This window comes from Leiobunum rupestre, chromosome 3, assembly GCF_980474605.1.
Source record: "Leiobunum rupestre chromosome 3, qqLeiRupe1.1.hap1, whole genome shotgun sequence".
Taxonomy (NCBI): Eukaryota; Metazoa; Arthropoda; class Arachnida; order Opiliones; family Sclerosomatidae; genus Leiobunum; species Leiobunum rupestre.
Genome location: NC_143386.1, coordinates 41239909 through 41253198, shown reverse-complemented (window position 1 = coordinate 41253198; position 13290 = coordinate 41239909). Strand labels below are relative to the sequence as shown.

Here is a 13290-nt window from a genome sequence, read left to right as displayed (position 1 = left end):
CGATATCCTAAGATGGTATATATTGTATTCATGACTAACTAAATATTATGTTACAAAATTTTTCCCTAAATTTTAAGAAGTTAATTATGATATTTTAACTCGGAAAGTGTTTAATGTAGCTTTATGAGTACTACCAAATAGAATCTAAATACAGTCCAAGACCGAATGCCAAAAATATATTTGACCATTTAAATTACCAAGGTCGTATTTTCGGAATATAAATATATAGTTTGTTTATGTTCAAAATAGACCTAAGCTGGTAGTTATATTTAAGGCATCGTGACCCTTAAGTCTGCAATGATATCAGTATAAATTAACGAATAACATTTCCATCCATGTCTAGATGTTTATAAAAGATAAACAGTCTTGCAGATATCCCGGACCTTCCCCGAGTTCATGAACCCCAAAAATTACATTAAAAACTTGAACTTGAAACTAAAAATATTGAAGGTGCTACATTTAATCACATCCACTTCTCAGGTTCGGACGTAAACGTTTAAATGGTAGTTTAACAATGGTCGCGTGTCCTCCAGAAACTTTTCAACTAAAATTGATATCCAATGAAATTTTTTCCGTTTTGGCATTCGTCAAAATCTTTTCGTGTGACGATTTCCTGTCTGTAATTTTAATAATTTTTCGACCTTAGAAGAGAATAACTACCGTTGCGGACAACCTCAGATTACGGGAAGCGATAGCTTCGTGGCCACCAACCGGAATAAGCCATCGCATTCCCAACTACCGTTGACCAAAGCAATGTCGTTTTATTTTTAAACATATTTTTCCGTCAACTCAACGATGCGTTCCAATATTCTTTTACCTCCAAGTTGAACATTTTTTTGGCGACAGTTTATTTAGAAACTTCACCACTGACGGATGTTTTCAGTTTCCGATTTACGGCGATATTTTTGGAATATCTAAAAACATGGGTGAAATTGCCAGTCAGCCCGTGGTGAAAGTACAAGTATTTGTGTCTAAAGATATGAAGGCGACTGAATCTAATGGCCAAATTCGTTTCCATTACGCTACCACCGTTTATAAGTACCGTATAATCACAATTTACGTGTAAAAAAACTGTCTCCGAATTTCGGTAAACATGCCTCACCATTATCCGTCGTTCTCTTTGGGCCGGTACTCGGATCGAGGCTTGCGTACCGGGTGCATGGGGAACAGCCGACCCTCGACCCTCAGCTGTGACTTTTTGCCCTACGAGGAACGACCTTACGAAGATCGACCGCGCGACACTCCGGAATCATCTACGACCTTACCACCCTTGAGGTCGAGAATTCCTTTAATGCATTTTCGCGGAGCCCTCAGTCATAATTGGCTTAAAGGTGGAATACAGGTAATCTTTCTTTAACCAAATCCTTCAATCTTAAAGTCGTCCTTTGTTGTAATGGAAGTATATCTTTGTTTGGTATTGTACTTGGCGTTTTTCGGCCTGAGGGCAAGGGCGTTGTTGTTGTGGTACCCGAAGATCCGTCGCGAATTTTCCCCGTTGCGTCGAAAATTGGGGCAAAGTTTCCTTAATGCTAATCTAGTTATTGATTATTCTTTAATTTCGTGGTCCTTGCTGTCCCGAAGCTGTTTAGTCTGAGAAATAGGACGTTTTAAGATGTTGATTTTTCGTTGGATTCACATTGCCACCGGAAATGCGACCAATATTTTTATTTCTACAATTCTAGTACCTTAGCTGGGAATTTCTGAGGGTAAAATTTAGCTAGAGGATGTTGTGGGTATACAAAAATCAACGGTTCTGTTGGTATCGTGTAATGATGGATTTGGTTTTAATCGTATTAAGTAGCTTTATTTCGGAGACGTACCAAACAGGTACGTTTTCAATCAAGATGGGATCGGAATATCATTAAATAAGATTCATTAGGCACGTATAAAGAAACGCGAAGGGTGTTACACACGTAAACGTTCGCCTTACACGGTATTTTGAAAGGGTCTAATTTGGAGTGGCATAATATTCTGAGACTAGCTTTGACTGTACTAAGGATAATATGTAATTGGATTAGCGTTACCAAAGGCTGTACTCAATTTCTTTTGCCTGTAATTGGTGTACATATATTTACGAAGTGGTTATCTAATCGCTAAATTACTACTATATAGGTTAGATTAAGCTTAGGTTAGGATACCTTAAAGAAAGTTAGGTAAGACAAAATTAAGTTAAGGTAAAGGTTAGTTAATTTTTTTAACTATATAAATCTCTAGGTTGTAAAATTATTTTTAGCCAGTTGAAATTGAAAACCATTGTTACGTTTAGTGTAATTTATCATAAGGCACATTAGGCCTAAATTTTATGGTCTACTATTTAGTCGTAAGCGTTTGTAAAGGTGATAAGGAAAATGATTTGGCACATATTTAACCAAATTTTCAGAAAGTGCCTAGGGCTTAGAGCTCGGCGTTTGGATAAGAAATATCCGTTTTATTTGTTTTTATCCATAGCCGAAAATTATCCGAATAAAATCTTATTTTTTGCGCATTAATTCGTTTTATAACCGCGAATAATATCCATAAATAAACAGTTAACCGAAATTTTTATGGATAAATGAAATTTTGGCCGTTAATTTATCTGTTCCGCCGAGCCTTACTAGGGCTACAGAAATACGTTTATTCTGTAAATGCTTTGTTTTCAGATTAGGGAATTCAAGTCGGTGAATCGTATCATGATCACATTACTGATTGAATACGACCCCGTATCTAAAACAATAATCAATAAATTAAGATTTCCTCTCTATAGAGGCAGTAGTGTGTGCTGGCGAAGACCCTATCCTATTGTTCGCTAACCCGTATTCCACTGTCCTTTGCGCAAACACTCCTTGTACGTGTTTCCGTCGATAAAAGAGGCAAAATAAAAAAATATTTTCCCGGCAAAGAATGTAGACGAGAGTTCAATTAAAAACACCGTTCTTTTACGTGGGCCGTCTGAAGTACGTCAGTGTCATCTGGAATGCCAATCGCAGCCAGTGTTGAGGGTACAGTTTACCTTGTACCGAACTATCCAATATGATCAGGTTTCGCTCAAAATAGTCTCAACTAGGAAATAAATAGAAAAAAAAGCGATTTTAAACCCAGGTGGATGTCGGGGGGTGGAATAAGAAGGCTTTTTTTCATAAGTGAATCGGCGTGGTAGCGGGCATTAACCTAGGTTTTCGGGCTATGTCTGGGGAGGGCTTCGAGAGGGTAAGGTAACTAAGGCTGGGCGGGTTTCCTTTATATTGGAGAGGTGGTACGGGAAATTCTTGTTCAATTTAGTTTTTTCTTTAATTTTGAGATGAATCAGTCTCGTTAATCGATTTTTTTTATCTTTTCCAGGGACTGTCGTTTTTGGCGCTAATTGTCCTTTCTGGAAAACTGTACGAAGTCGATCGGCAGGTGCGCTTTTTAACCGTGGTCCTCACGGAATGGTTTCCCAGTAAGTTTAGCGTATCACTGTGTGACTAATACGCCTTTTATTCATCCGGTGTCTGTAGCGCATTAACAAATGTTTAAGAAACATGTGATAAAATGTTTGATAAAAAACTAAAATGACTACTTCGACAAGATATCTTTTTATGGCGGTACAAGATTTTACAAATAAATATTTAGAGTCGTAACCAAGGTTCGACATAAGGATATTTTTTTAGTAGTTATCCTGACTAGTGAGCCTCCTATCTTAATTTATTTTGGTAGTCACTGACTAGTGGGGTAAAAATGGGGGTATAAAAACCAGAAGGACAGCCAACATTTTGCTTTACCCGACAGATTTAAAATAGGAGTTTTTTATCACTTGAGTTACATGATGTGATTTTTTTAAAATAAAATGGGATTGGTGAATGATTCGCCATTATTTATAAATATTTAAGTAAATTTTTCACTAGTCAAATTGGGAAAATTAAAAGATTTACTATCTTTTATTTAGGAACGTTTTTTAACGAAATATTCTGAGAATAATTTCATAATAATAATAATCAGTTAAGCTAATAATCAAGACAACACCTTCGTCCCAAGTCATCCAGCGACTTTTAAATTAAATGACAGTGTTGCACGCGTGAGAGGGTGGTAGCAAGCCCTTCATGTCACGTGAGTCAACAGCTCCCTATATAAACGGACACATCTATTTCGACAGGCTACTCGGAAACTTTAGGATAGGGTGGCTTAATTAAATCGTCTTCCTCCCCAAGGATCCAGCTCTCTTCGGTACGCCCCTATCAGATTGATCACTTGCCTAAAACTACTTCCGTTTCTATGGGTCACATAAAAGTATAAAAAGACCATTTTAATGTCTGTTTAAGAAAGATTTCACAATGTTAATTTAATTTAGTCCAATTTCACAATAGTGAAAAACAGGATTTGATAGTCTAAATTCTACCTACTACTATAACCGTTATACAATTGGAAAAACCTTCAAATGGAACTTGATTTAATTAAATTTAATTTCATTTAAATTTATGCCGTTTGTAAATCGAGTATTTCAAAATCCGACACCCTGCCGAAAGGCAATTTGTCAAACATTATTTTTCCCCAGTTTATTTTAAGACATAATTAAATGTCGATCATGTGTCCGGTTCTTGACGAAATCCGAAACGAATTGAAGATAGTAGCTGATCTAGAGATGATTTTGCCACAGGGCACCTTGTTTCGGGTTTTCCGCATTTAATTCGCGAATCCCTAATAACAATGACCTTGGGAAAATGAGCTTGTCTTAAGAAGGATAATAGTTATCATCTTGTTCACTAAGGCAAATCATTCCTTGAAATTCTAAAAATACGGTAGAAAAGATTAAAAAGCGTATTTTGTTTCCTCCACAGGGATGCTCTTGACACGTTACGTATGGTTTGATTAAAATTGACCTACAAAAAATCCCACATTTGCGACATTATTTAATACGTTTTCATTTTTATAACGACCAATATTTAAGTTGTTTTTCCAAGTTTTGACTTAACTTTCCTCCTAAACGAAATAATAGAGCTTTTATTATAGAATTTTGTCTCGTTAATATAAGAGTTGTCATGCTTATTACATTTTATCTTAAATCTAAAATAGACTAATATTGAAGTTCTGCAAAATTTACAGTTTAAAGCTACTTAAATTTACGTTTAACAATACAGTTTAAAGCTACTTAAATTATTTTAAATTTTTGTGAAAATATTTCAAATAATTTCGATTAAAAATACCATTAGATAAAGCAAATTTATTGCTCCAGAAACATTCATATTGAATGCCAAGAAAAAAATTCATAACTTTCTAAAAATAGAAGAAAATATAACAAATGGAAGAGATGCTTATATAAATGTTCATAGTGGTTTATTTATCCAGTGGTATCAACCCGCTATCATACTTACCAGACAATAATTTTCAATTCAAACTGCTGCTGTTAATCGCTTGAAACACGCACCTCCGTTGGCTTCCGATGATTTTTTTAAATGCTTTTTTTTAAAGTGCTTAAAACCCAGTTTAGGTCGTTTTGAATGCCACTTTTGACCGCCGACGATAATTCATGGTTCTCACGCGCGAAATCACTTCACCCTGGTTCATTTATAGCCTAGGCTTAACGTCATTTCAAATGATGACCAGAATTTTGAAAATACTAAAATGTATCCCAAAACAATTGGTTAATACAGTAATATTATTTGATATTATTTAGAATTTTATTCCCATTATTTTTGAAAATACGCACAATTTAACTTCCCGCCTCGTCGTTTTGAAAGCGATTTTAAGCGAACCGACTTGGACGAGTTGCTTCCCGAACCTTCAACCAACACGAAGCGATTTCTCACGTTGGTTTTGAAAACTACATGTAAATATCTAAAGCGAAGCGATTTTAGGGGTAAGTGTGAACCTGGCTATATAGTACTAGCATGAATTTATTCATTTTAATGAATAAATTCATGGTACTAGCTATATAGCAGTTTTAGTATTAGTTTGAGATAATAGTATGTAACAGCATCAACATTGTTCAAAAATGAAATATTACAACAAAATGGTGTTCACTTCCAAAAATAATTATCAATGAATGAATGGCAATAATGAGACAAAGGAACTTAACCTTTGCAAAAGAAGACCTGTGGATTACACCCGTTGTGGTTCGCGCACTAAACGTATATTTGTTATAATTTATTTAGGTGACCAACCGTCAGATCCTTCAGCAGTGCAACGTCCTCCAACTGCCCAACCAGCTTTCAATCCGGAAACAGGTCCTCCTCTCATTCGGACTGTCAACCCGAACCATTTGAACCCGCAACAAGCGCAGCGTCCTCCGCAACAACATCCTGGACACAACAGAGTCGGTAGGGCCAGTACCGTGGTACCAGCCTCGACGCGTGGCCCTCCTGTCACAAAAGGTCCGAACACCATTCAGAATGGTGGAATCCCAAATAAATCCGTTCCTTCAACGGTTACCGGGTTGCCGGAAACGACAAAGACGCAAATCCCCGCGGACACTCCTCTGATGGCACCGAATTCCAGCGACATACATGACAATCAAACGAGTACCGACACCAGTACTTACGGTACCTCCGACGAAGACAATATCATTTCGAAACTACCCATCGACGTGATCACCACCGAGATGACCCAACCGGAAAGGTTACCGGTTCCCTTGCCAGCTGATCTCTCCGAAAGTCAGGCGTCGGCGCAAATTATGAATAGACCACCAACCAGGTTGCAAGTTTACGTCGCAAATTTGAAAGCCGAATTGCATTTTTACGCCAGTAAGTAAATGGTTATTTCAGGAAATTATAGGTATACACTTGGAATGTTTAAGGAAGACTATGTTGGCTTTGATGGTTCCCATAGAAACGGGTGTTTTTTAAAGCCGAGATCTTAGCTCGCGAAGTGTTACGTTAAAATCTTCGCCGATTCAATGTTAAGCCTTGTCTTCAATATACCAAGAACGTGATTTTACGCGCAACTAAACTAGTTAGTTTCGTGAATTGTCCATGAGTTTCAGTCTAATTTCCGTGTAAGTGTCCTTCATTAGCGACAGTGGCCAGTCAATGAATTTGAAAATACACGCAACGTCATACATTCGGCGTAGTTTAAACCCCGCCCATTGGCACGGAAGCAATGGATCCACAGACATTACAAGTGTATTAATATATAACTTCCTATGAAAGCGGTCGAATTAGTAAAATTTTTAACCCATATTTATTTCTTAAGGCTAGCTAAATATTGTGATTCATACTCAAAATTTCAATTTCAACGCTCACTGTAAAAATTTTCTGTACAATTTTAAAGAATTTAAAAGCTCATCCCCAAATGTCAATCTTTATTTTTTTTATTTTTTGGGCCCCCTTAGTTGGACTTTGGATTACTTTAAAATTTCAAGGTATGCTTTAGAATTCCTTGCCTACGCCTGGCATCCGCACTGATTTCTTCTAAGTGGCGTACGGAAAACTATATTCAACAAATTCGGGTTAAGCGAGGCTATTTAGTTAATCTAAGTATACCTTTAATTTCTGGTAAAATGTCTTACAATCTTCAAACGTTATAAACTCGTTGGAAATTTTGTAATGCCTTGAGCTATATCAATCAATATCAAAACCTTTTATTAATAATTTTTTATAAGGGTTATTATAAGTAGCGAAGTGTTGAAAATCCTGTTCTCATCCCGGTCTTCCGCGATTTCAAGAAGTTTAACGATTATCTCAACTTATCGTGTTAAATATCAAAAGCGTAGCCCGTGAAATTTAAATAAAATGACCATATTTCATTACGTTAATGTGTTTTTACGGTGAGATATTTGAAATATTATTTTTTTCTAGTCGAAATGGCGTCTGCTCGAACAACCTTAATTTTGAGTGTGGTTTTCGTCCTGATTTTCATACTAAGCTATTGGTGGATGGCTTTTGCCATTAAACAAGCCAGAGAAAACGTAATCATAAATTAATTAAAAACCCCATCCAATAAATTTTAATTTATTAATATTAATTTACGAAAACAGGGAAGCGTTTCGCTTCGAACGATTTTGCTGTTGTCTGTTTTTGCGGCCGTGGACATTGCTGCCAGTGCTGGATTCGTTCTGTTAAGGATAATATTGGTAATACACGAGAGTCCGCGACAGGCCCGGAAATATGGATGCAGGGTCCCCAGAGGTCCTATAATTCCTATAAAATCCTATATTTTCAAAAATTTCCTATACCATCCTATATTTTTAGCAAAATCCCCCAAAAGTCCTATAAAATCCTATAATTTTGATATTTTGCCCATTTCAAATCTAGCCACAGCTATAGGATAAATTCCTAAACCAAGTCATTCTAGTCTATACTTTTGTTATTGTTAACATGGTTAGCAAATATTATATTTTTGTGATAAAATGGTTAAATAGTTTCTATTTTTTTATTTCTTTAAATATAGATTTTGTTTTTAAATGCATAAAGTTAGTAAATTAAATAGCATATATAGTCCTATAAAATCCTATTATTTCGTAAAAATAGTCCTATAAAGTCCTATATTTTTATAAATATAATCCTGTTTTTCCTATAAAAAAATTGAAGATTTGAGTGGCGGCCCTGTGGATGGCTTAGTAGTAAATGGATGGTCTACTAGTCCCTTTATTAATTACGTGGACCGCTTTATTTAATCAAAAACCTAGGATAAGTGGTCCCTGGGACTATGGTTCCGAAATGGTATTTAAATAATGGTAAATAACATTATGGTATAAAATTTAAAAATTGGTAAATAATGGTAGATAGTAGTAAATAATATATTTTCATTAATTATTTTAGCATTTAAAACTTAAACTTACATTTATGGAGATAGAACTTTAATATTTAGAACAGAGTAATCAAAATAAAGTTTAAAATCTTCTAAAGTTGATATGTTGAATGATTTACCATTATTTACCATCACTATATACCATTATTGACCACTATATACCATTATATACCATTATTTACCACTATTTACCACTATTTACCATTATCTACCACTGTTTACCATTATTTACTACTATTTACCACTATTTACCACTATTTACCATTATTTACCAGTGGTATGCACAATATTCTAAAAACGTGGTTTTTTTCGAACACTGCCTGGGACTATTTTATTAATTCTTAATGTTTAATAAAATTTGAAATAGGACGGGTCACTTTGAAAATTCTTGTTTCTAACAGTCATCGATAGAAGCAATAATTTTCCCAGCAAAAATATAATCAAATCAATTATTAATCTAGCCATAAAACAAGAAATAAATATTTAATCATGGGACCACGATAAAACCATTCTGCCAAGGGTCAATGGTCCCAAGGACCTCTATGATAAATCGACGTGCTAGGGGTTAATAGTTCCTAGGACGACTTTAAAAAAATCCTCATTTCCGAGCCTGGGACTCCACGATCGTATCTTAGACTCTTAAGCCCCATTTTCATGCTCGCTGGTAGCGGTTAAAAATCGACAAAATCCGCTTCCGCTACACACTTGTTCACTTTCCGCGTCGATCTATTTCAAACAGATATTTTAGCTTTATTTTCACGCTTGCGAGTGGCGGAAGCGAATTTTGATGATTTTTATCCGCTGTCAGCGAGCATGAAAATGGGCCTTAAGTGTTCTTCTTGACGAGAAAGGGCTTATCATTTGAGGAATTAACCAATGATTTTATCGCAGTATATCCGCCGGGACCGCCTTTATCCGTTCCAAATGAGAGTGCCTTCGATGGCTGCCGAGTACGACCAACTGGCTGCCTACGCCGCCCTGAGAATGACTACTTTGGCGGTTGGTTCATTTTTAGTCGTTTACATGCACCTTTAGTTGTTGTCGTGTAACTTTATTTTATTTTCTAGTCTTGTTGCGGTAACGCCGATGTACTAGTCAGCATTGTGGTGGGATTTCTCACAGGTTTACGGGTATGTACTGTTTACTTCATTTTATTAATTACCTTTCAATTTACTTATAAACGAATTTAACTAATAAGACTTAAAAAAGGTTTAAAAAAATCCAACTTTGACTCTTTAAATAAATTATATTGTGAATTTGAACCATTATTAAGCCTTATTAATGTATTTTCGCTCCTTCACAATGTGATTCTCATTTGTCCTACCTCTAAAGGAATTCCGAAATATATTTTATATCTTTAAGGGCATAACACTGAATTTTCGCTAATCACTTGAGTATGTTAGTGGGGTGGCGGAACGTTTAGCGCTTTCGCTTGTAGAAGTTAACGGTAATAGTGAGTGAACGTTCCGGAATTGTTTCCTAAAAAGTATAATATCTTGAGAAATAAATTTTACGCGTGTACGTTGTCAATAGGCATGAAGGGCTTGCCACCTAGGAGTAACAAACACAAGGAGAACGCAGCCAACCTTTAAACACGCTAACGCAGTGTTGTGTACAAATTTCATTGGACGAGCCTTTACGTTGAACGTTTTATAGAAAGGGGGAAGACAATTTCCGAATTTTCCCCTTCCGACGGCAGCAGGCGATAATGCGTCTAACCATATGTAACATAATTACTCATAAGTATGCCATAAAAGCATTTTCGTTAATGAAACCTTGTTCACGGGATATGACGTAAATTACGTCACTTACAACTCCGTGACGAAATACGCGTCATCAACTTTACTGATGGGAAACGGAAGTTAGTGAGAATTCCTCGCGCGTTTCTGGCATTGCCCATGTCAAGTTTAGTTCGTGCCTCGCGATCACATGATTTCATTTCCATGGTAACCTTTTCAATAGCGCAAGGATTATAAGCATTTTTGCATTTTTGGGTCCGCTTAATGTATGATCCGCGTGAAACAAGGTCTCATTGATTTTTTTCAATGGAAATGTTATACAGAGGCATACTTATGAGTAATTATGTTACATATGGTCTAACCAATGAAAACTGTACGCAAGAAAATGCACGACTTTTGACGAGTTGCGTTCTCCTTGTCTGCTGTGTTTGTTGCTCCTAGGTTTTGTTGTATAGTTTTTCTTAGTTAACAAGCTGTTATTAACGGGTGGGTTTAACAATAAGATAATATAATGTTGCGGGTTCGATCTCCTTGTGTGGTGTGCTGTGTTTGTTGCTCCCAGTTGCCACCACCCTCCTACGCATTGTAACCCGACCACCTGTTTAAAGGCATTAAAAGTCGCTAGATGACTTGGGCCTAAGGTGGTGCCTTGGGTATTAGACTAGCGGATTATTGTTCTTGGCTATATTCTGGGGTTGAATTAAATTTTTTCCCCGTTTTTGGATAGGTTTATAGCGTGGTCTGTGTTTTCTCTTATTATCGTAAAGCCAAGAATGGAGCCACCGACTCTTATCAGAAAAGTAAGTTACTTAATATTTTTTTCATAATTATTTGAATGAAAACAGAGCTAATGAGCTTGATTTATTTTGTAGATCACGTGACGGGATCGGAGGCTCCTATTCACCCTGTTCATAACACTCTCGACAGCAGAGCTGATCGTCTCAAAGATATGGACGATTATGTTCCTAGACCACTAATCATTAATTAGTAAGTTTAGTTTGTCTTCTGAGTTAGCATTCGTGTAAACAGAGCATATAGAGTTGATGTTCAACTTGTTTAATTTCATGCATGGACAAACTACCCTGTAATTGAAATAATTTGGCGCATTGGGGTAGGATAAATAATGTCAGAACCAACTTGTAATTTCCAAGAGGGCCCCATTAGAAATCTGTATTTGAAGCAGAGAAACGTTACCATTCCTGTCCATTACCGTCCAAGTATTTATCTTCCAACTATTCTTATGCCATTTGCAAGTTTTGCAACCACAATGAAATTCCATCCCCTACAGTTTTGCCAATTACCAACATTATATTTTCCATCCATTCCCTAACTGAAAATAAAAAATCAATCTGATCACGTGCATTCCCGCGGTACTTCCACGGTTACCGTGGTAAATGGTTAAAAAAAAAAAATTCTCGCAGCTCTATAGGCTGATTTTTTTTTTAAATGGAGGAGTAGATTTTTTAAATGTTAGGACTGGTTTTCAGTAGGTCAAAAACGCCACGACGACGAGCGTCGACCCAAAAAATCTACGTTAGAACTAAATATAATATAGAACTCCGTACCCTAGATTCAAATTCTGATAACTCTCCGATTGACTTTATTAATAATCTCATGACAACTTTCAACGTCAATTGGCTACTTGCTAAATACTTAAAAGTGGTGATCAGGAATGACAAGGTGTATTTATCTTTCTATAGCCCCAAGAAACACCATCAACCTTCACACAGCGTAGCTCCAAGTCGCACCCGCAGTCGTCTGTCCAGCATGACCGCAACAGGGTCAACGGACGACGAAGAGCAGTTGACCGAACTTAAAATTCAAGCCGCGGATATGCCACCCGACATGCAGAAGACCGCTGTTCAAAGCGCCACGCAAGCAATTCGACTTTATAGCACCGAAAAGCACATTGCGGAAAGCATCAAGCAAGATTTCGATAATATGTACAACCCGACGTGGCATTGCATAGTTGGCCGTAACTGGGGAAGTTGCGTCACTCATTCCAAACAATGCTACATCCGGTTAATTTACAAAGACTTAACCATATTACTCTACAGATCGACGTGAAAAAATTATTTTCACTCTATAACTTAGAATAGATAGTAAATTATTCAATTTAGATTACGTACTATTTTTTTATAAAATTGTATATTAAATTTTATAAAAAAATCAAAGTGGACTATGAACCATATTTTCATAAATAATGGCACATTTTACGTGCTGTGGTAATCGAGACTAGTGAGTGACACGTGCAAAAGACAAATTTATCGAGTGTTGCGCGTCTGTTTAATTAAAATTATTTAATTAAATTAATTCCAATGTGAAAAACAAATTTCTACTCTCTATATGTTGACCTGTTTTTTGAGCATTTCCACCCCCCGCCCCCTGTAGGTCAGATTAATTTAACAAACTTCAGACAGATACATTGTTTCCTTTGTGGTAAGCTGGACTGTTAGATTATATGAAAGAAGTGTAATGGTATAAAATGTCGCTGTCTGTTGGAAAATATAGGGATTAACTCCACAAACCCAGAATAAAAAAATGCTCAATGTTCCTTAACATGGTTTTGATCAATGTTTGTCGAAAAATACAAATAAACACATTTTGTAAAAAAAAACTATTTCTAGCAAATATTAGTAATTTTAAGAATGCATTTGTTAATACTGAGGGATAATAGAGAGTTTCAGCAACCCATTTCTAGGCGTAAATGCGAACGTATACGTCTCTTCCCGACGTGTGGATCAACATTTTTATGTTTAGCGAAGTGAAATACGGCGCCATCTATGTTTGAAATAGGATACTGATCAGGCCACCTTGCCACATGCACCAACAACATCTTTCTAACTTTGAA

General features: G+C 36.3%; 1 protein-coding gene across 1 annotated transcript; it reads left to right on the top strand.

Annotated features, from left to right (window-relative positions):
• The first annotated feature begins 485 nt into the window (after positions 1-485).
• LOC149951792 (uncharacterized) lies at positions 486-13013 on the top strand. Its single transcript, XM_090168214.1, has 10 exons — positions 486-1342; positions 3319-3418; positions 6108-6695; positions 7749-7858; positions 7928-8023; positions 9592-9699; positions 9768-9830; positions 11167-11239; positions 11312-11426; positions 12140-13013. The coding sequence occupies exons 1-10, from the start codon at positions 1094-1096 to the stop codon at positions 12504-12506; spliced, it is 1869 nt and encodes a 622-aa protein (XP_090024340.1). The 5' UTR covers positions 486-1093; the 3' UTR covers positions 12507-13013.
• Positions 13014-13290: the final 277 nt, after the last annotated feature.